Genomic DNA, 24,268 nt, shown 5'->3' with positions numbered 1-24,268 from the left:
AAATGGGCTACTTGTACACAAAACCACCTTCTTCAACAAATAAAAGCCACATTGTGCTGCTGGTTCCTCCCTGCATAACGAAGGGAGAGAAAAAGCGAGGCTCTCAATGTAACCCAGCAGGGAGAGGCTGGAGACGGGAAGAAGGGATGATTCTTTCCCACGACTCTCCAATTCCAGGGGACTTGACTCAACCTGTGAAGGCTCAGTGTTTCATACAAGCAGTGAGCGGATGGGCGATCTCACATCCCGTGGGACAGCAGTGAGGTGCAGGAGTGATGTGGGAGGCAGGAACCGCCAGGAAGAGGCAAACCCCAGGGACGCCCAGAAACAGGGATGGGATTGGGATTCCCAAAGGCCATGCGGTTGTAGAGTTTTGTAACAAATTTATCAGGGCTTTACCAGATCTAGGGAAACCACCGGCTGACATCTTGGTTGCCCATGAAAACCATTTATGTAGTTAACCATAGTAACCAATTGACACAGGATACCTATAAACCTTACAAATCACTCGTTTGAAGACCAATCTTGGGAATTTGGGCATTTTCTTTTTTGCTTGGCAGCCTTGCGGGTCCCATAGGTTGCACGGTTTATAACTAGCCAGGACACAGGCACAGGGTGGGGCAAAGGGAGGTTTACGTTGTGAGTACTCAAAACACAGAGTTTAGTCTTGTATTATTATTTATTAACTATTGTATTATTTTCCACAGGAACAACTGTAAACCTATTTTTGCCCCACCCTGTATTCACGGCATAAACATGCTTCACAAAAATATAAAACCACCAGACTTCCTTCAGTCTCCTTCACAAGTTCAACTTATTCACTCTCTTGACTGCCATCTCTCTCTGTTACGCAAGTCATTGGGCCTTATGATATCCAAGCCACCGAGTGTTATGGTGGTAATCTCGACTCTTCTCCCATTTTCTTGCTATATTCCACGTTTTGCCCAGTCCTGTGAATCTGGCGCTGTGATGTGTCTTTGATCCATTGATCTATCTCTTCATCCCAACCAAACGCCATTAGCCCCGGAACTGTCCTACCGGGGCTGTCCTGGCCATCTGGGCTCCTGCTCCCTCTAACCTACCTACCTACCTACCTACCTACCTACCTACCTACCTTGTCTAATGAATTTCAGCAAAACATTAGTGATCAATGAGTTCAATCCCCTTTTTCAAGACGATTAAAGAATTCCCTATCTCCCACCATTTATAAAATGTGCATCTATAATCTCCCTTCTCTCCCTGCCTCTGTCTCTCTCTCTTGCTCTCTCATAGTTAGATGCCTTACTTGAGATTCTTTTCAGGTTAAGGTCTGAAAAAACGATTCTTTTCTGAGTTAAGGTCTGAAAAAACGTGAGAGAGGAACTTCAGATGGAAATGACCTTGACCTTGACCTGGGGGAAGTAAGCAGAGAAGATCTCGAGTGACCAGCCAGGAGGAGACTGTGAAGAGCGGGCAACCTTCCCTGAACTCCCAGCCAGAATGGTACCCAAAGGCTCCGGAGGAGAGCTGCTCCCCTTTTCTCAAAACCTTCCAGAGAAGCAAGCTCCCTTGAGAATCCGTGGCAGCTGACTCGCTGTTGTGTTTGGGTTTCTTTATCATAGCTGTTCTTGGTCATTACGCAGCGGCTTTCCTGGCAAGAGCCTTTAAACAGCCCTGAAATGCCTCTCTGAGGTAGGGAAGCACAGAGCATCATTATCCCCATTTCACAGGTGAGAGGAGAGAGGGAAGGGGGCTCGGGCACCCGTTCCAGGGTCTCAGGATGGGGTTTGTCTCCTCCGTGTCACAGAGGAACTACCCCTGGGGCCTTTCTGTGATTCCGGGTGTGACAGAGAGCCTCGGCTGCTTGTCTTCTGACATCGGAGTCATCCCTTCTCCCGCTTTGAGTCTGGCTGTGTTGTGACTGGAGAAAGGTCAGCCACGTACACTATTTAGTTTGTCTAAAATGGAAGTAACTTTAAGATTGGTTTGATCATGTTATAAGGACAATGCATGTTCACTGAGAAATATTCTGACTATACTTTTTAAAAATATATATATTTCATTGATTTTTTACAGAGAGGAAGGGAGAGGGAGAGAGAGTTAGAAACATAAGAGAGAGAAACATCGATCAGCTGCCTCCTGCACACTCCCTACTGGGGAAGTGCCCGCAACCAAGGTACATGCCCTTGACGAGAATCAAACCTGGGACCCTTGAGTATGCAGGCTCAGTAGATAGAGCCAAACCGATTAGGGCAGTGGTCGGCAAACTGCGGCTCGAGAGCCACATGCGGCTCTTTGGCCCCTTGAGTGTAGCTCTTCCACAAAATACCACGGCCTGGGCGAGTCTATTTTGGAGAAGTGGCATTAGAAGAAGTTTAAGTTTAAAAAATTTGGCTCTCAAAAGAAATTTCAATCATTGTACTGTTGATATTTGGCTCTGTTGACTAATGAGTTTGCCGACCACTGGGTTAGGGCAGCTCTGACTATACTTAAAAGCAGCATGGTAGGTGCTCAGTAAATGCTTTCTGTGTGAATGGAGAAATGATAAATTAAAAAAAAATGAATGAGTGAAAAGAGTCAAAGTCACTGGTCATCCCAGGAACTATTCAGGAACATGTCATTGGAGATTCTTATCATCCTTCTCCCCCAACCCCCATCTGTTTTAAGGTCCAGCAGTGAGCGTGGTGGTGTGAGGAGGCAAAAGGGAACAAGGAAACGGCACATTTCTGAAATGGGGGGGATGGACAGTCCTATTGACTCAGCTCCATCTAACCTGCTCCCTTTCCTCTGCCCCAAGCCCTCTGTCTTCCATCCCTACATGAGCAGCCCAAACAATCAGCCTTGCTGTTGCCATATCACCACACCCCTTGTTTTTATCGGATATCTCTGTTTTTCTCTTTGTTCTTCAGGATCAGAGTTGTTTCCTAGGATGAATGGGAGCTGCCCCTGATAGAGGGAAGTTTACTGAATTCCAGTTATTAGCACGATATAGGACCTTCATGATATTTGCCATATCCACATATTATATTACTTAATATTTTATTTAAAATTGCTCACTTTAGAAAAGATTACTCCCAGTCCATCCTTGTGGTTCCCACCGCTGGCTGGCTACTCTTTAGAGTTACCTGGGAGAACCTTTATGAAATGTATCGAGGATAAGGACAACTGTCAGAGGTTCTGATTTAATGATGTCGGGGGAGTCTGATCATTGGTGGGTTTTGCAAAAAGCTTTCTGTGTGAGTCTCATGGGCAACTGCATTGGGAATCACTGTTCTGAGCAATTTTATTTATGAATCATGGGCCTCCTGGGTTAATTGTGTTTTATTTCTAATGCATGTTGAAGTCTAATAATACAGTAAAATATAATAATACGTAACTATTAAAATAAATTTAAAAACTGGTTTCTCGTGTACCATCTGAAATTGTCTCACAACCTACCAGAGGGAGGTAAACCATAGTGCAGGGCCCCCTGTAATACACCAGGATTTTAAAATCTGAACCCCTGAAAACCTCGTTAATTCCAACTCTGCCATGTTTGACTATGAGATCCACATCTTTACTGACTGCAGCTTTGCATATTGTAATTGTAATTAACCATCTTCCCACCCCTTCGCTCTTCACCCCACCCCCCATAGCACACCAGGGTCTTCCCTGACATATACTAATCCCAGGACATTACTGTGTCCTCCAGCACACGTATGGAGTTCACCTACGCTTTTGCTACATTCCTCTGGACGCCAAACCTGTAGACTGGCTAACGATGGCAGAGACAGAAATGACAAAATAGCCTTCATCGATGACATGTAAGCTTTCCCAAGACTTAGCTCCTATGTCTCAAGGGCCAGAACGGGACTATCTTTATGTTGGACAAAGCCCTTCACACGTCATTCCTGGTCCTTTGCTTCATGAGGGACAATGGCATCCAGCCAACATCACACTCACTGCATTGTCCTCCTCCCCCACCTCCCAGGTTAAAACTTCCTTAGGTAACTACAAAGCAGTTGAATATCTTCTTTGCTTGACTGCCTATATAATCCCTAATTCTAATACCTAGAAAGGCTTAGTGCCTTTCTTCTGATGAGCATAAATTGCAGTGGAAATAGCATCTCTCTAACCCTCCCCACATCCCTGGGAGGAAGTTGCGTGGCGAGTATTACCTCTTGGACTAATCCTCCTGCAAGTGGGACGCAGGCTCTCACTGCCCAGGAGCACGTAAGCCCGCTGCCCACCCAGCTGGCAGGGACCAGTCATGTCTGTGTGATGGGAGCAAGCCCTTCTCCTGTTCAAGAGGGTCAAGGGGTTCTGTGCAGCCTGTCGGAAGGAGCCATCCCAGCCGTGTCGCCTCGTGACAAGAGGGGGCACAGCACCCTCTCATGTTAGTGATGAGCTCATAAGTGATGTCTGCATGTCAACTCCCAATAAAGCCCGATTATTAGTCTATGCTGCCCCCTGAGAACCAGCCTCATTACTGAGGCTCCTCTCTCTCTGCCTCCCACCTGGCTGCTTTGGGAAGAGATGAGTGACTTCCTGACCTAAGGAAACCGTGGTCCCTCTGCACAAGAAAAGGCGCAGAAAGACGGAATACAGAACGATGTTGAAAGGTCAAGTTTAAGATAGCACATCCCCCCAACGTGACTTGTCTCGTGTCTAGGACGTAACAGTACAAATGAATGTTTACGAAGCCACATTCCAAGGAAAGCAGGTCAGCCATTCAGGATGACGATGCTGCGGGAACCCAGGCCAGATCCCATCCCGATGACCTAGAGACCGGACCTATCCATTACTCTAGCTCCGGGGAGAGATTTCTGGTGGGGAAACCAGGAGGCAGGTCCTGAGGCGCTCAGCCGGCCCCTGCCACGCAGGCTGTTTCCAGTTGGAGAGTCACTGCAGGAGGGGCCGTGCAGGGACACGGCGAGAAGTTAGTCGGTAACCGATCTATGACTCCTGGCTCCTCTGGGAAGATTCATGGCCACGAATAGGTGCCCATCTTCAAGAAAAGGGAGTTTCAGCCGACAGCTTCCAAATGGGCCAGGGTTTGTTTTTAGGGGAAGAAGTCTATGGCATCATCCTGGGCTTAGGAGCAATGAGGAAGGTTACTTATTTTGGGCAGATCAGCAGCGAGGGACTGAGGCAGGGCTGGGGTGCGTGCGGTGGAGACAATGAGGTGTGGCTCGTGGGATCCTGCTCAGGGACACCCTGCTGCTGTGGAGGAATAGGAAGCTCTCCGCTTCCCCTTTTCCTCTCCCTCCCGGGGGGAGTAGTTCTCTCTGTTCCTCGCTGCTTCACCACCCCTGAGGGGCTAAGTGCTGAAGGAAACCTTGGCTCCGGGGCTCTGCAGGGTCTCTAACCTCCAATACCCACCACCCCAAAGGACACGTGCGGAGGCCTCCAAGCCCCGCACACTCAGCCAATCCGTGACAGCATCCTTTCCACGATCAGCTCATCGACAGGCAGAAACCCATTATTGTGGGGAAATTCACTGCATTCTCTGAAGCTGAATTGTGACCCCGATATTGTGCGGCTTGACTCGTCCTGAAAATTCTCTAGGTACCCGAATTCCATCATCGTGAAGTAAATCCCTAGAGTCTGGAAATTCCAATCACTTTCCCTATGTCTCATTTCTTTTTTTCTTCATGTCAGTTAATCAGATTTCTTTTAATTTTATAACAAATTTTCTTCAAACTTATCTTTCCGTAAGTCACTATCAGTGTTTTCCCCCATCTTCTACCGATACGTAGCAAATTGGAAAACAGCCATTGTTTGTTTAGTCCCAGGATTTTCAAAGTGTGGTTTAAAAACCACTGGTAGCAAAACCTCCCGGGATGTAGCTAAATGTGCAGGTTCCTGGGCACACACTACAGGTCATAGAATCCCTGGGGGAGAGCTGGGGAAGATCTATTTTATTTAACACACACACACACACACACACACACACACACACACACACACACACACACACACCAGCTCTCCGGTTGATCCTCAAGAGAATAACTGAGTTAGGCACGATGCTCCGGGGCCAGGCAGCAGGCCCTGCGCTCTCCTTCTCCTCCAGCTCTGTGTCACCGGAGGAGCTATTGACAGGTTGCTGACTTGGATAATTGCTCAACTGCCTGTATAAGTTTGCCTGTATAAATCCAGTTGAAAAGTAACATCTCAGTTAATTTCCCTAACTTAGCTTCTAATTCCTTGTGTCTCAGTTAATTTTCCTAACTTATTTTCTATTTCCTTGTGTCCTATTCTTGACCCTTGTTATGAATTGAATTGGGTCTCCCCCCAGTTCACATGTTGAAGCCTTAAGCCCCTGCTCTGACTATGTTTGGAGATAGGGCCACTAGGAGGTTATTAAGGTTAAATGAGGTTATAAGGATGGGGTCTTATAAGGACTAGAGTCCTTATAAGAAGAGGAAGAGACACCGGATCTCTCTCTCTCTCTCTCTCTCTCTCTCTCTCTCTCTCTCTCTCTCTCTCCCTGAGCACAGAGAGGCGAGGCCATGTGAGGCCAGCAGGGGAAGGTGGCTGTCTGCGAACCAGGAAGAAAGGCATCACCAGAAACCAACTCTGGTGGCACTCTGACCTCCAGCCTCCAGAGCTATGACAAAGCCCGTTTCTGCCGTTCAGGCCTCCCAGTCTGTGTTATTCCATCATGGCAGCTCCAGCTGACGAATATAGCCCTCCTTCCCAAAACTACCCCGCCCACAAGAAACACAGGGCAGAAACGACAAGGACGGAGGGCAGAAAGGGCCAATGCGTCTCACACCCACTTTCGGGGACTGCCACCTGAGAAGGAGCCTGCGATGGTGGGAGTTTCAGGGCGCCCCATTTCCACTCCACAGCAGTTACACGTGCAAGCAGCCTACCAGCTGCCTCTGGCATGAGAACGTGGAACCTGGGAGCAGGCTCCGGGCCGGCTGGGTGGTGCCAGCTCCTGTCCACCTGCGGCACACGCTAATGACAGCAATGGTCCGGGGGAGGAAGGGCAGCGGAGGGGTCAGCACAGACGCGGCTAAGTGGAGAGAAGCGTTTTGCAGACGCTTGCGTGGCAGACTTTAATTAGTGTCTCTACAGCTACAGCCATAAATCTCCTCCTGCTTCCAGAAATGTTCAGTGCTTCTTATGCTCCGAGACTCTAAAGTTTCCTTGTCATAACCAGTGTGAAGCATTCTCCAGAAACACCCTTCTGGGGCGAGGGTATTCTTTGCAGGCCAACAAGACTATTGCTCCCTGGAACCTGGGCTCAGTGGGACGAGGCTGGTGGAGGCCGGGAGGGCTCCCTCCTGTCCGGGCGCCCCTGTGCATTCCCTGCGGAACGGACCCTCCTGCGCCACGTGCTGCTGGTGAGGGCGCTGCTTCCCGACTGGAGAAAGTGCAAGCCTCGGATTTATTTGAGTGCATCTGAGTGGTGGTTAATGTTTCCGTTTTGCTTTGTCTGCTTTTTCGCTTCCCAAATTTTGAACATAAGAATGAGTGACAGCTGACGTTTGTTAGGCTTCCAGGGGTTCTGAAGTGACTGCCTAGAATGAGGTACCTTCTCTATGGGACCGAGACTTCCGCCAAAAGAGGAAGATGCTTGCCTTCTATACACACACACACACACACACACACACACACACTCATGCACACACACACACACACACACACACGACCAATTTAGAGAGGTTATCTGCTTTCTTGGGCTCTACTGGTAGTACATACTAAAAACTATAAAATTATCAGGTACCTTATTTATTTATTTTTATTGATTTCAGAGAGGAAGGGAGAGGGAGAGAGAGAGAGAGAAATATCAATGATGAGAGAGAATCATTGATTGGCTGCCTCCTGCACACCCCACACTGGGGATGGAGCCCACAACCTGATCATGTGCCCTGGCCAGGAATCAAACTGTGACCTCCTGGTTCACAGGTCAATGCTCAACCACTGAGCCACGCCGCCCGGGCATAAAATTATCAGATACCTTTGATAACTCTTTGACCCCTTGAATATCCAGATAAAGAAATCCATGTTCAAATTCCTACCGTTTTTTTCACTCAGATCTATGATGGCGGCCTGAAGTCATCTTTGTTATAGAATAGAAAAGTAAATCTTTTAAACAGAAACCCAGGCTTTGATTGTTCAAAGAGGGTCATAATCAAAATAGAAATTGTTCCATCCAGAAACATAAACATTAAGCTTGGAAAAAAGTTTGCTAAATAGTCTTCCATATCCACACACTCAGAGCAACAGTTAGCGAAGTAATGGTACCTGCCCCACTAAGATTGGTAAAAGGAATTTCTTAGCAAGAGCTGCGCATATTTTTGTTGTTGTTGTTGTTGCTAAGGAGAATTGCAAGGAGACTGTAACAAAGGAAGATGAAACCAAACGAGTTATTATCGTGATTAACTTTCCCATGCAGGTAACTCCTGGGCGATATAGGAAGTGAAGCCCTCGGTGAATCCAGCCACCACTGGCAATCCCAGGCTGGCTGTTTCCTGCTGATCCACAAGGAACTGTCATTCCCTTTCAACTGAGAGTGTCTGGTTTGTAGGTTTGCCTTTTTAAAACATATTCTTCTTCTGCAGTGGATCTTAGGAGTTATCACTGTCTTGGCAGTCAAAGAATTTTAACTCATATCCCTAAAAACATTGTTGTATAAATATAGTTTGAATAAGAAATTCCTTTTGTGCCTTTGAGAAAATGTAAGCCAATAAATTTAGTAATGATTATTTTTTTTCTTTGAGTAAAATATTTGCTAAACCAAGTTCAGACTATCACTTAAGAAAGATCATGCCTAAGTCAACATAAGGCCCACACAGTCACACGAAGAAAACACACGACACCAAAATCAACCACCAAACACCAAGATTTTATATACTAGACACATGTGTCAATTAGAAGTATCCGAGGATTTTCCACTGTCCATCTGGGTGCATTTTCTTTTCACTTTTGTCAAACAGAATCCCTAATTCCTACAGAAGGTGGGCCAGCTGTGATCTAGGAACCGCAAGAAGCCCTACTAAACATGCTTGAAGGACTCTCACCATTCAATAAGAAAAAAGAAGAAAAAAACACAACCAAAAAATGACCAAAGAATTTGACTAGACCAGTGGTCAGCAAACTCATTAGTCAACAGAGCCAAATATCAACAGGACAACCATTGAAATTTCTTTTGAGAGCCAATTTTTTTAAACTTAAACTTCTTCTAACGCCACTTCTTCAAAACAGACTCGCCCAGGCCGTGGTATTTTGTGGAAGAGCCACACTCAAGGGGCCAAAGAGCCGCAAGTGGCTCACGAGCTGCAGTTTGCTGACCACTGGACTAGTCATTTAAAAAGAGTACAAGTGGCCAATAAGAACATGAAGAGATGCTCTCAACATTAGCCATTAGTGACATGCCAACCACAATGAGAGTTAACTTCATACCCATCAGAATGGCTATGGTCAAAAAGACTGATAGCAAGTGTTGGTGAGGATGTGGAGAAATGAGAACCATTTTATACTGCTGGTGAGAATGCCAAATGGTGTGGCTGCTTTGGAAAATAATCTGTCAGTTCCTCAAAAGGTCAGACCTGTGTCCAATGTTAACCGAATACTACATGACCCAGCAATTCCTCTCCTAGGTCTATCCCAAGAGAAATGAAAGCATATGACCATGCAAAAACTTGTACATTCATGAATGCTCATGGCAGCATTATTTGTAACTAGAGGCCCGATGCACGAAGATTCATGCAAGAATGGGCCTTCCTTCCCCTGGCTGCCGGCACCACTTTGCTCTGACCGGAGCCGCCTTTCTGCCTTCTCACACTGCCCAGAGGCCCTGAGTGGCTGGGGCCGTGTGGAACACAACGATGCAAGCATCCCGCCCCCCGGCCGCTTGCACCTGCGTATGCAAATTAACCAACCATCTTTGTTGTGTTAATTTGCATACTCACTCCTGATTGGCTGGTGGGCGTCGAGAAGGTACGGTCAATCTGCATCTTTCTCTTTTATTAGTGTAGATAGCAAAAAGTGGAAACAACCCAAATGTCCATCAACCGATGAATAAATAAAATGCGGTCTATCCGTAGAATGGAATACTGTTTAGCCATAAAAAGGAATGAAGTACTACATGCTACAACATAGATGGACTTTGAAAACATTATGCTACATGAAAGAAGCCAGTCAGAATACCACATGTGGTATGATTCCATTTATATAAAATGTCCAGAATAAGCAAATCTATGGGTCTATGGAGACAGAGAGTAGACTAGTGGTTGCCTAGGCTGTGGGGGTGGGGGTGGGAGGAATGGAGGCTGATTGCTAACAGGTATGGGGTCTTTTGGGGGGTGGTAAAATGGTCTAAAATTAATTGTGGTGATGGCTGCACAACTCCGTGAGCATATTAAAACCATTGGATTTTACTCTTTAAATGGGTGAATTGAAGGATATGTAAATTACATCTCAATGAAATGTTTCAGACGAATCCAGCACAGTCTTTCTAACCTTTCCAGTTGCTGACATGGACAGATCAAGCCGATGGACCAGGCTGTGGGACTGGTCCCAGCTCCGTAGCTGGGACAAAGGTGGGTAAAAGGGACGCTGCAGCAGAAACACTATCTATTCAGAGCAGCTCTGGGAACTCAGGCTGTGAGAACCCAGCTCTAGGAGGAACGCGTGCTATGGAATTAGAAGTCTTAACAGGCAAATAGAAGGCAATTAGATATAAATAGAACTACGCCTATAAAAATAAAAGCTATTAAGCATTCACAGCCAGACACTATGTTCTGTTATACACATATTCTCCCAACAGTCCGAAGTGCCCTAACGAAGTGGGTATTATTATGTACATTTTATAGATAAGCAATCTGAAAATAAGTCAAGGGAATTACCAAGCCAAAGCCAGTTCATACGGGTCAAGGTGGGGTTTGACCTGCATCTGTCTGACTTTTAGGTCTGAATTACTATGCAATAGACCTATTTAAGATATTTGCATTATAACATAATCTTTTTATTTGTACCTCCTGTTATGCCATATTTTCTCTCATTCATCTAATCTCTCTCTCTCTCTATTTCTATCTCTGTCTCTGTCTCTACATCTACATCCATATCTATCCTCATCCATATCTATATTTCCTAGCTTTTCTTTGCAGTGCCTACCTACAAATGTCATTTTGGAGTGAACACTTGTGAAAACCTTACGACAGGGAGACTACAGGAATTGCCACTGACAGTAGTGGTACAGTTGTCATAGTAACCAATCCACCAAATTGGTCTGTGCTCCGAGGCACACACTTCTGCCTCTATGATACACCAATGTTGGCTGGGATCCCTCCTAGTCTCACTGAACCCTTGTTAATGCATATGAGATAGAAAGTGCTGCGGGCCTACTGTGCGTCTTTAAAACATTACAATTCCCCTCCCAAGTCTCCCTCTCTGCCTCACAGATTGTACACCCCCTCTCCTCGCCCTCTTCCTTTGCCCATGATGTTCTGGTGGGGTCAGCTGAAGGGATGCTAAAAACCGGGAGCAGACCCTGGTCTGCTGCTTTGTTCTAAGCAGGATTTATAAATGTGACTACGTTCTCTTTGGGCAAAAAAATTGCTCTTCCAAACCCAATGACTCCTCACTCAGTGCCAGAACATAAAATTCACTGTCCCACCCCCATCTTCACATACAAAATAGACCTTTATCTGATAAAAAACAAAAACAAAAACACGCCTCAGAAGTCACTGGACAGAAAATTTAAAGCTGGAACCCAATGCTATGCATGCTGACTGCAGACACACACACACATCTACCCACACGTTCCAACAATGCCTCTCCATAAAGGACTCTTCCTTCGTTCATTCTCTAACGTTGGCGCTTCCTCCCTTCCTCCTCCTCTCCATCTCACTGGCCTCGCCGGTCTCAGAGGCACCTGAAGGCACATAAGGCGGGGAAGTGAAACCGCCTGTAATTCTCCAGTTCACTTCCCTGCGGCCTCCAGTGAGCCAGGCTCCATACGGTGGCCCAGCTGAGCTGCAAGTTCCAGGCCCTGCGCAGGTGCAATGGACCAGCCCCGGCAGGCAGGCAGGCAGCGCCCTGGGAGCGGAGAGCCAGGCCCAGGAGGGGGGGAGGGCGGCTCTGGGGGCGGCAGAAAGGGACGCCTCTGAGCTCGAGTTCATGAGACGAAAAGGAAGAGGGAAAGAAGCAGTGAAAAGACTTCTGTAGCTAAAAAGGCCCCCGTTTCCCCGCTCAGGGGTGAACTGGGATACACTGCAGAGAGCCCTCGGAAGTGCTGATGTCCCCGCTTCCTTCTGATGCCCTTGTGTTCACCTTCGGGGCCCCGTGGACCTCATTCCCCTTGGGTTCAAGGTCCCTGACGAATTAATTCTGTGCCGTCCGTGGGACCACACACATGTCCACGAGTTCTCCCGGTAGGCAAACATGCATCCAGGTACATGCTGCTTCATGGATCTCCTAGGGCCGATAATCACAGAATTTCCAGGAGCATTTTCTGTTTACATAGCTTCCTTCCTCATCTCAGCTGACGGTTACCAAGCGGCCGGCGTGTGTCACGGTGATTATTAACCCACTTAGCTGGTGTGGGCCTCAGCCGCAGTGGAGGGAGGGAGAACACACCTGCAGGGCTGTGGCTTCGAAGGCAGCAGTGTTCCCACCGCAGTGCTGCCCGATTTCTCAGTTCGGGTGGGAACCACGCTGGGGTCGCCCCACGGGAGTCAGCCCTGGCCTGGCTAATCCTGAGCAGAGCCCACAGCTTACTCCGCCACCTGGACATCACCTCCTGCGCGACCTCCAGCCACAGGCGCCTTCTCTGGGCTCCCGGAAGGCACCCGACTCTTCTGCTAGGTGCTCCGGCAGGTGCGGGCCCCTCAGCGACGCTTTCTGCCTCCCCCGGCCCCCCGACCGGGAGATGGGGTCTTCCAAGGCCCATCTTTCCCTCTTCCTGGGCCACTGGGACACGGTGCAGCCCTGCCACCCCGTCTCCCAGCTCATGGCACCTGGTAATTATCTCCTCTCTCTCCTTAGACTGTAAATGACACGAAGCCAGGAAGGTGTCTGTCTTATTCAGCCTGGAGCTCACACCCCAGCACAGAGCTTGGCGCATGACACGTGCTCGGTACAAAGCTGGGGGCTATTCCAGAGCAGAACTTCCTGTCCCTGGTGAGGGCCACGCACCGGGGGTGTGGCGGGTCGTGGGCGGGCCCAGAAGAGCTGCCCGAGGTGGCAAAGGGCCCTGGCTTCTCGGTCCGCTGTCCTCCCAGTTCCACTGGGAATTCCGATGGTTACGAAGGATGTGGGGACATTTCATCTCTGTTGGCACGCCAGGCTGTGCCCTTTGAACCCTGACACTTCTGAAAACCCTGCATTTAGCACAGCAGCAAAGAGCTGCTTATTACACATCTCGATGAACCTAGATTACAAACATATAATTATTGAACTAAGTCAGATCATGGGAGTCAAGTTACCACAATTGACCTTTTTTCTTTTCTTTTCTTTTTTTTGAGGACTGACTTTTTCGCTTTTTAGTGGAACTCCATGCTTAACTCTGTAAGTTACGTAAGTTGGGTATGCAGTGATTTAAATGCTTCTGAATTTGTAATTATTTGTCCAACAAATATTGAACAGCTGCTCTCCACATTCTAGCATTTCCTTGCCCATCCTTCTCTGCTGCTAGTTTTTTTTTTCTTTCTTTTTCAGATGGCTTATCTCTCTCTCTCTCTCTCTCTCTCTCCTTTTGTAATGATGTTAATTTATTGTTTTAAAGGCTTTTATTTTTTTAAGAGCAGTTTTAGATTCACAGCAAAACTGAGAGGACGGCACAGAGATTTCCCATATACCCCCTGCTCCCCCCCATGCACAACCTCAACACCCCCCCCCCCCCCGCAGGAGTGGGGCTTCTGCTACAATTGATGAATCTACATCAGGGGCCCTCAAACTTCTTAAACAGGGGGCCAGTTCACTGTCCCTCAGACCGCTGGAGGGCCGGACTATAGTTTAAAAAAAAACTATGAACAAATTCCTATGCACACTGCACATATCTTATTTTGAAGTAAAAAAACAAAACGGCAAAAACACCCGCATGTGGCCCGCGGGCCGCAGTTTGAGGACGCCTGATCTACATCGACACATCTCTTCATAATTTGATTTCCCCTATCTTCTTGCATTTTCCTTACTCCTCGTTTTTCTTCTCTTTCACTTCCCTGTGATTTATTTTCTTTCTTCACATCATAAACAGTTGCTATTTTCACTGATTTTGCTATTACAGGCTTATCTAGTACCTTTCTGCTTTTAATGTTGCAAACAGTCCTAAGCCTATTGTCACTAATGTCAACGGTGAATATGGAAGCCCTTCTGCTGTTCACAGGAAAACGGACACATTCACCGTATCATCTGTTACAACCGAGTGTCCCTTCCCTGGTGAACTCACCCTCCCGCCCATTTCAGAACGTGTTTGTTGTTTTTGATTGGCTGTTTGCTTTAAAGCACTCAACAGTACTAATTCATGCATCATGAACCATCTGGGAAGTGAACGGAAGGGACATTGCAATACATATATTTTCTGAAATTCTAAATGAACAACAGGAGGCATAAACATGTATGGCACAACAATTGTGGAAAAGATTTTCTTGAAACAAAACATGAACAGCACACATTCCCAATTAGGATGATCTCGCTTTATGTTACTAAAACATACAGGTGTTTGGGTCCTTCTGGCTGCTACCTGTTGTACTGCTCACCTGTCCGGGTCCCTCACGTGCACGGCTTTCCCTGTCCCCATGGAAACAAGGCTGATGTCACCGGCACTTCAGTGCACAGAAGCCTGGGGCGGGGGCCTCTGGGTTCAAACCCAAGCATCAAGGCTTTGCTTTAGTTTGTTTTGCTTCCACAGCCATGTTCTCGTGGTTAAACGAAAAGTTCTCATTTCTATAGATTTGTGTACAACACTGTTTTTCAGTAAGTCCGCACCCCAGGGACACATCTCAGCAACCTCCTTCTTTAGCCCCTTCGCCTGGGAACCGCTGGCCAAGGATGGTGGGCCCGTGGGGAAGAGTGGGGCTCTTCTCTCACACCAAACCAAGCTAGACCCTAAATGCGGACCTCAATCATTATGTTTAAGACAATCATTAATGTTTAAGACAAATGCCGTTTCATCTGGAACTCCTATTTTTGGATGGGGGTCAGATGATGAGTGAAGGGCTTTGGTTACAAATACTCAGAACCGTCTCCTAAGGGGGGAGACGAACACAGAGGCCGAACCGACGACACAGTGTCCCTCCAGAGGTGGCCCACTTTGGCCGAGGCCGGAGCTGCCGCAGACACACGGTACTCGATACAGCTCCTTCCCGCGGAGTCAGGGGCGCTGACCACACGTGCCCTCCGGTCCACGCAGCGGGACATACAGGCTGGCATTTGGAAAAATAATCGTTCACGTGCTCACTTCTATGCCTAGATTCGTTGGCTGAATATACGCATGTCAATCTCAGGAAGCAGTGGGTTAAATGTCCCTGAATTTCCAACTGGAAGTTATTAAAATACCATAGAAATAACATGTAACCCTCTTCTGAAGAGTGACCAATCTATGGTGGTTGGTTCACTAAGCATCTATGTTGGGAAAAAAAAATGAGCACCTCATTCACTGTTTTAATTAATTACTATTTACCTCCCTGGAATCACTACTGAAATTCTTAAGCCTTAGTACGGAAAGTTGAAATTTTAACTTAGCATGGTGGATTTATTTAGACTTGAATTATCTCCGAGTGGAAGGAGGAAGACCAATGGGACTCTTCCCACTAGAATAAGGACGGAATTTTGTGTCCATTTTGTTCCGTGATGGCTCCCAAGTGCCCAGAACGGGGGTTGGCCGCGGTGACTCACAGGAAAACTCCAGCCCACCTCCTGTTTGTATGCGGCCCACGCAGACAGCAGGGGCTTCACATTCGTAAACGGTGAAAAAATCAAAAGGAGAATAATACTGCATGACATGTGAAACATGAAATTTCGTGTCTACAATGATATGTTGTTGTCACACACAGCCACGCCCATTCATTAATGGGTTGTCCACGGCTGTTTTTGTGCTGCAAAGGAAGAGTGGAGGGGTTTCAACTCGCCTCGCCCCCCACCCCGCGAGCCAAAAATAATTACTATTTGGCCTCTTATAGGGGGAAAAATGCAGGCCCCAGGCCTAGAACAATACCTCTCCACTTCCTTTAAAGTCAGATACATTAATATTTAACCCTCACAAGTTTCCTTTTGGAAAGGAGGTCTATGTGTAACTCTAAGAACAATCACCAGGTCATACCCTAGCATAGAGAGGCTCAGGGCAGAAGCAGAACACCCTGGATGAGACATGGATGCAAAGGCCACGCTACCTGGCCTCAGCCGGGCTCCGCCCCCCACCAGCTGTGCAACCATCAGCAAAACGCTTAACTTCTCTGTGCATCCGTCTCCCACCTATAAAATGAGGCTAATGATGGTACCCATCACTTACGGCTATGACGAGCATTAGATCAATTAACGTGTAACCTGGTAGGAAGGAGCTATCTAATCTAATAATAGACAAATATGCAAATTGACCGCACCTTCGCTACACCTAAGCCACGCCCACCAGACAAGCCACGCCCACCAACCAATCAGGATGAGTATGCAAATTGCCCCAACAAATATGGCGGCTAATTTGCATATCAAGACAGCGTCCAAAGAAGCCAAGAGCTGCAGAAGGGAGTAAAGCTTCGAAGAAGCAAGCAAGCCGGGGGGGGGGGGTGGGGGTGGGGAGGGAGGAGAAGGGCGGGGCAGAGGCGGGGCCGGGGGCGAAGGGAAACTTGGGCGGGCTGGAGGAGAAGGTGAGGCGGGTGATAAAGGCGGAGCGGAGGCGGGGCCGGGGGCGAAGGGAAACGCGGGCGGGCTAGAGGAGAAGGCAAGGCGGGTGGCAAGGGAGGAACGGAGGCAGGGTAGAGTGCAGCAGGAAATCCTATTGCAGGATTTTTCCTGCAACGGGAAAGCTAGTTATAAATAAACATATATATATATATATTTTTACTGCATTTTTATGTCAAGAGAATGGAGAAACTTAGAAATTAGCTAAGGTCATAAGTAAACCTCATCATGTTTCTGAACATGGGAAAAAAGATAAGCAGGAATTAAAACGTGAACATGTCCACTCTTGTCAGGATGCACTCTAGGCCAATGACATGCGTTAATATCTCCTCTAATTGCTTTTTGATTGGAGGATGTAACTGTGCGTCTCCCAAACCAGGGGCATAATTTTGCAATCAACGGTCCTGTTTCAGATAATAAACAAATTGTATTCTGAATGGTTGAGTAAATTCTGATACAAAATCTAACTACTTAACAACTCCTAATCTGGGGATATCAAATTGGCATAAAGGGGAGGAACAATTTGGGGAATGCCTGGTTACGAGCTTAGCTTGGTTTGTTCAGGCGGTGCTCAGTGCTCAGAAAGAGAGCCAAGAGAAAACAGGGTCTCACATTCAGAGAGGCACGTCCTGAACACCACGCCAGGAACCAAAACTGTGGGTTAGAAAACCTCCCAGCTTTTTAATAATTGCAGGTCATCGTAGCAAATGGGTAATTAGTCTGTCTGGTGTTTAGGTCTTTACACTAATTTATGTGAAATCTTTAAATAGGCTGTGTTTTGTAGGAAGTGAAATCTTTACAGGGTAGTCTTCTATCTTCTCTAAAACATAATGTCTTGAAAACTCTACACTAACGCAGAACTCTACACGGGACTGCAACACCTGCTGGTCAAATGTTTAAAAAATGCGATCATTCCCATGAATGCATTTCCGCTACAGGTGTTTCTGGAGGAGGTTCAATGGCCTTTCGTCACGTACAATGGTGACATCCATTGAGGACGAAATTGGTGAAGAGCAATGCTGAGGCTTTTTAATTCTATAACCTTATTCCTTCAACTTTCAACCGGCATTTATTTAACTCTGCCATTGTGGGAGGGGCAATGAAAATGCAAAAGAGAAAGTAATTAATCCAGTCCAATTTGATTTATTTGGGACAATGACTAAATTCTGCATTAAAATGTAAAAAAATAAAAAATAAATTTTGGGTAGCTTAAGATAAACTTAGATTATAAGTCTCCTGTTGTTTACTTCTTAATGTTCTAAACATTGCATGTCATGTCCCTTTACTAAATTAAATTTTTATGCTTTAGGAATCTTTAATAATGACTTTTCCAAAACTTTTCAAGAACTTATTTCTTAAGTTTTACATTCCTTGCAGGAAAACAAAACAAAATAATGAAGAAAGAAGACTTCAAGGTATTTTAATTTTTGTCTACTCACGTCTTGCTTTAAATTAGTTATGTATATATTTGAATATAAGAAAGTAAATCTCTTATTTTTAAATTTATTACCCTAAATGCTTGGTTTGCTAAAATAAAATATGAATCTGACCATAAATGACATACTCAAAAGACAAAGCAAGAATTAAAAGTTAATTTGGTGATTTATACAGTCTTCATGCTTGGGTCGCTTTATTTTTCTAGACTTAATAAAAATGCAAAATTACTTAATATTTACAAACATGTTTACATTGTGTTATATTAATAGACCTATTTTCTATAGATAACATACTCTTAACAAGTAAATTCTCTTTGAAGTTATTCTATTTTGTTCTCATTTCAACAGACTGGTCAGTTTCCATTTTCCATCTCCTCTGAATGTGGGGAACTATTTGGACTCTAAGAACTACAGGTGGACAAAAACTAATCAACACAGTGGATGCCCTTCCGTTCAATCGTCTGCAATAAAAGGGATGCAACTGCAAAAACGATGGTTTAACGCATTTATCTCCCTGTTAACCCACGCGCGAGGCTGAAAGAACATTTTTATATTATGCCGATACTATAATAAATGGGCTGATATAATGCTATTGGCTGCAACTCACGGCATTTTCTGCATTAAAGTTAGTAACTTGATGCTTATTCTTGCTTTCTTTTTTTGTGAATTAAAATGAGAATAATGCCATTAGTCCCTAAAATTTAAAATGCTATAGTTAGCAGTAATGTAACAGACTCTCAATTACGTTTCTTTGAGATCAACAATAGATGCCCACGAACTGGTTTCTGCATCTTCCTCTTTTAAAGGAAAATACAGTTTCTCCCTCTGCACAAGTATTAGGTTCTTGCAGCATCCGTGACACTTGTAAGCATTCGGAGGTCAGACACCACTACGTATCCTTCAAGTGACACGGCCCAGTGAAGCCGGAGCGTGTCACCATGGAGCCGGCAGCCCGGCCTCTCAGCCATCCGCCGGCACAGAGCCGGCAGGCCCGGCTGGCGTGCTGCAGCCAGACTGGTGGGAAATGGATTTTGCATTTTGAAAGTCAACCCTGGTAACACTGACTCCTGGGACATGCTTACTCGGTACAAGTGCATGGAGGGCCTCAGCAATTATTTATTGGGTCAAATGTATAAAGCTCGCTTCCAAAAATGACTCTGCGGACAAGTTAACTCTTAATTTTATTATCCTCCTGGCTTTCTGAATGTATACTAGATAGTACATATTTTTAAAAATATGGGTACATGTGTATTCAGGACTACCACTGTGCTGCGTGAATCTGGAATCTGTGTGATGTATGCTAAATTAAGCATGCTGCAGGAAGTTATAAAGCATAAATAACAGAATATTAATCAGCAGTGCCCGCTGTGCGATGACACTTGCCCATCACGCTAAGCTTACCACGTTGATCTTTAAACACGTGAAAAACTCCTACAAAATAAATGTACATTTCATCGTCTTAGTCTCACGTGGGTGCTGTGTTCACTGCTTGAGCACACAGGGGTTTGGATTCTTGCTGGTGTTACTGTCGTACTGTCACCTCTTGCTACCCCAGATTGTAAACTCATTTCTCACAAATACTAGAAAAATCAACTTACAAGGCTCCTAACTTCAGGGTTTCCCAGGCCTCCCGTGGGCCTCCCCTGAGCACCAGGGCAGCCTAAGCAACTGCAGGGAACACCTTCCATTTCTTAAAACTTTAGTCGCCGGGTCTGGCAGAAACACCAGGCCGGGAAGAACCAACACCGAGTTCCATGAGGCTGCACCGAGTGGACCCGGGCCTTCGGACATCCCTCTGAAGGGGAGAGTGCCGTGATGGACGTCTGCACCCCCCTCCCTGATGTCACACCTCGGCGGATTAGACTGGGGTAGCCTGGCATCCGGGATCCCGATGTTTCATCACGGGAATCGGAACAGATACCGCTGCTGCTTTTCGAAACAAGAGGCAGCGTCCCTAGTCTGGGGCTCATTAAAAAGGGTTTAAAAATCGGAGCCAGTAAAACACGACGGCCAGATCCTCCAGTCTTGTTTGTTTGTTTGTTTCCATCTCGGCAGCACTGTAAAAAGGCAGCCTTTCTCCCTCCCCTTGGACAGGAAATCCCATTTGCAATACACACCAGGGACAGATTGCAGAGAGCAGCGACCGCCTCAACAACAGCTCCCCAGGCTCTCGGTGGCTCCTGGGCAGCCACCCAGACCCGGCCGGGGCCAGATGACTCCCTGCCTCCCCATTTTCAACTACCTCCCCTTTGAGATGGGGGCCACCGGGCACGATCCACCCTACACCCCAAACCTCTTTCAAAGGCTTGGCTCTCCTTTGAAAGTGACAGGGAAAGGCTTCCCACAGACAGGAAAGTTTGCCTGGGCCAGGGATGCCTGCATTTCCAGGAGCCACCCTCACAGAGAGCACACGGGGGCTCTCCCCTCCTAAGGGAGCAGACCCCATAGGCGCTCAAAAGCAGGAACCCACTTGAGCGATGGTCTGATGGGAGAATGGAGCCTGCCTCTCCGGCCCAGGTGCTTCCCGTGGCTCAGGGCGGCGGGCGAGGGAGGGAGGGAGCTCCTCCAGGCAGAACCCACTCACTCTGATTGGAGCTCAGGTGCCTCCGATGGAGAGGGCTCCAAGGCTGCGCTTGACCTGCCCCGGCCTGGGCCCCACCTGCCTGCCCATTCGGTCCATGAGCCCCACCCTTCCCGCTCTGGGGGTGCGGAGAACCTGGCCCCCCAGGGGCTGGGGAGGCCGTGCCAGGCCCAACCCTGCTGACCTTTCGGGGACCCCCCCCCTGCAGCCAACTTTCCCCGCCGCCGTCTGGATTGTTTGTTTCCGTCTGTTTGCAGCCCGCCCGAGCCCCCGGCCCAGCGCACCCCTGTCCCCCTCCTCCTCCCTGTCCCCCCTCCCCCCCCCCCCGCCCCCAGCTCCCCCCCTGGCCCGCGCCTACCTGCTGGCCAGGCTCTGGCGGCAGTGCTGGCGGAAGGGCATCAGGTGGTAGTTCATGGCGTCCAGCAGCAGCTTCTGGCAGACGGGGTCGCTGCGCATGAAGTCCACGGGCTGCACGCGCTCCACCAGCTCGGGCGCCGGGATGAGCGCGAAGCGGAGGCGCTTCATGAGGTCGGGCGCGTGCGGCATGCGGGCCTCGCGGTCGTGCTCCAGCCACAGCACGGCCATCTGGAAGAGCGCCAGCTCCGACTCCACGGGCGGCGGCAGCGCGTCCAGCAGCGCGCGCAGCTCCTCGAAGCCGAGCAGCAGCACGTCCTCCACCAGGTACTTGTTGGCCAGCTTCTTGGTCTCCTCCAGGCCGTGCAGCGCGGCGATGCGGCACACCTGCTTGTAGTTCTGCACCGAGATCTGGTCGTTGAGGAACTGCACGCACAGCCGGGTCACCTGCGGGATGTGCAGGATCTTGCTGACCGACAGCACCTCCTCCGCCGTGTCCAGCGACAGCGTCACGTTGGCCGTGTACAGGTACTCGAGCACCAGGCGCAGCCCGACGGACGAGCAGCCCTGCAGCACCAGGTTGTTGATGGCCCGCGGGCTGGCCAGCAGCTTGTCGTCGGGGGAGGAGGCGGGCGTCCCGGGCTCCTCCTGCGGCGGCGGCGGCGGCGGCGGCGGCGGCTGCTGCTGCGGCGGCTGCGGCGGCTGCGGCGGGTCCTTGGGGGCCCCCAGGCCGTCCTGGCCGACGCCCCCTCCCCCGAGAGGCGGGGGGCCGGCGAAGAGCGAGCGGAAGTACTGCGAGCAGGAGGCCAGCACGGCCTTGTGGCAGTGGAACTGCTGGCCCTGCGCCGTCAGGGTCACGTCGCAGAACAGCTGCTTCCGCCACAGCAGGTTGAGGCCGTGCAGCAGGTTGTCGCTGTGGCTGGGGTCGAAGGTGGAGGTCCGGTCCCCGGATCTGGACATGGCGAGCGGGCTGGGCGCACCTGGCTTTAAACCCTCCTCCAGCCTGGCAGACAGGGGCGGGGGCGGGGCGGGGAGGCGCGGGGCGCGGCGGGGTGCGGGCGGCGGGGTGGGGAAGGGTGTGGCGGGGCGGGGAGGGGAGGGGGGGGGAGGGCGAGAGACCACGATCAGCGCTGCGCCCGGCTCCTGCCCCGCGCGCCTCGGACCCCGACCCCCGGGGGATCCGTGAGCGCCGCCCCGAGGTCCCGGTGCGGGGTCCGGGCGCCCGTCGGCTCTCCGCCCCGCCCCGCCCCGCCCCGGCCGCCGCCCCCGCACCTGGCCGCTCACTTGCCCGCCCCCGCCCCGCCGGGGCTCCGGGCAGCGGCCGCGGCGGCGGCAGGAGCGACGGCCAAGCGGCGGCGGAGGCGGCCGGCGCCTCGTGGGCCGGTGTCCATGCCGGGCCGGGCGCGGGGGCCGGGGGTGCCCCCAGGGCGCAGGGGCCACCGACGGAGGTTCCCGGTCAGCGCGTGCCCGACGCTCTGTGTCTCGCAGCAGTGGGTCCCCCCTTTTCTTAGGGGGGGAGGGGGAGGGGGAGGGGGAGGCGGGAAGGGGCTCCGACCAGCGTGCGGGCGGGCGAGCCTTCGCCTTCCGAAAGCGGGGAGCCCCTCCGGCGATCCGTGCCGCCCCGAGAAACTCCGGGGCTCACAGTCCGGGGAGCAGCCCCAGCCCGTCCGCCTCCCGGGAAAGTGCAGCGGGGCGGGGCGGGGCGGGGCGGCGGCGGGGGCGCCCCCCAATGCCGGCCCCTTCCCCGCCCCCCCCCCCCACCGGCCCGCCGCCCCCCGCCCCGCACCCCGGCTGCCCGGCGCCGCTCGGCTGTCCCGATGGCCCAGCGATGCCCCCCACCTGGCGGGAGACCCCCGCCAGCCCCCCACCCCGCCCCTCCTCCGCCCCCCGCAGTTCAAGGCTCGGAAGTTCCGACGGGTGTCCCCCTTCCCCGCGGGGCAGCACCGAGGAGGAGGGGGAGGGGGAGGAGGAGGGGGAGGAGGAGGAGGGAGGAAGCGGGGCGACTGGGCTGGGTGTAGAGCCAGAAGCGGGAGGCAGGGGCGATGGCCCCCCTCCGGGACCCCCGGCGCGAGGGCTTTAACTCCGGCAACTGAGCGAAGTTCAAGTTTGCTGGCAGGTGTGGGGGAGGGGCGGGCTGTGCCAAGGGGGGGCGGGCGGGGGGCGCAGTTCCTGTCCGGGGGTCTCTGCCTCCCACCCCCTCGGCGCCACGGCCTCGGCTCCCCTTCGAGCCCCCCCCCCAGCGCCCCTCCCCGCACCCACACACTCGGGGACCCCCACTCCCCGGCCCTGGGACTTCTGCAAAAAGTCTGAGCCGCCCCCAGCCCGGCAGGCGGAGGCGGGCGGGGGAGGCTGGGCGCATCGACACGCCAGGTCCTTCACCTGTAATTGCACCTTCCAGGCTGAGCGGAAGGGGACCCCCTCCCCACCTCCGCCCGGCCCCCGCCGCCTCCGCCCCGGCCCCGGCTCCGAGGGACCCGCCGGACCGGCCCCTGGCACTGCGGCTCGGCTCGCGGCGCCCGCCCGCCCGCCCGCCCGGCGCGGTCCCGGATCGCCGGCTTGCCTTCCCGCTGGAACCGGACCGGGCTCCTGGGCACGCACTTCGCCATCCCGTGCCAGGCGGCCCCCGGCCCCCGGAGCTCGCCCCCCCCGCGGCACCCCCTCACCCTCGCCCCCCAAAACGCCGGCTGCCCGGAACCGGCCCCCGGAACCTCCTGTTTAAGTGGACCTGGTCAGACCTCTCTCCTCTCCCCGCTTCGTCGTCTCCCCCCACCCCCCCCCCACACCCCATCTTTTCCTGTTCCCCTTCCTTCTGCTTCTCCCTCGCCTCCCCCCTCGTCTGCTTATTTCTTGCAATAGTTTTCATCTTGAGGAGCGCTGGCCACACCGCTACCCGCCCCCCGCCCCGAAACTCCCTCCCCACCCCTTCCCCCGCCAACAGCCCCAAAGACGCCCCCGTACACGCCAGGCAGGCAGACACAAGGCCAGAACTTACCTGCTTTCCACCAGCTGCAAAGTCAAGGCTCACTTAAGCTTCCCCCCCAAAAAAAAATCAATTGTCCTTCCTTTTTAAAGGTTTGCTCTCTCCTTG

General features: G+C 50.6%; 1 protein-coding gene across 1 annotated transcript in view; it reads right to left on the bottom strand.

The window, feature by feature from the left end:
• Nucleotides 1-22,140, bottom strand: part of KLHL14 (kelch like family member 14) — a 93,444-nt gene extending 71,304 nt beyond the window's left edge. The window contains exon 1 of the mRNA XM_008148321.3: nt 21,185-22,140. Within this exon, the coding sequence (XP_008146543.2) occupies nt 21,185-22,140 (956 nt within the window). The remainder of the gene's footprint in view (nt 1-21,184) is intronic.
• Between the last annotated feature and the right edge of the window lie 2,128 nt (nt 22,141-24,268).

This window comes from Eptesicus fuscus, chromosome 12, assembly GCF_027574615.1.
Source record: "Eptesicus fuscus isolate TK198812 chromosome 12, DD_ASM_mEF_20220401, whole genome shotgun sequence".
NCBI lineage: Eukaryota > Metazoa > Chordata > Mammalia > Chiroptera > Vespertilionidae > Eptesicus > Eptesicus fuscus.
This window is presented reverse-complemented; position numbering and strand designations above follow the sequence as displayed.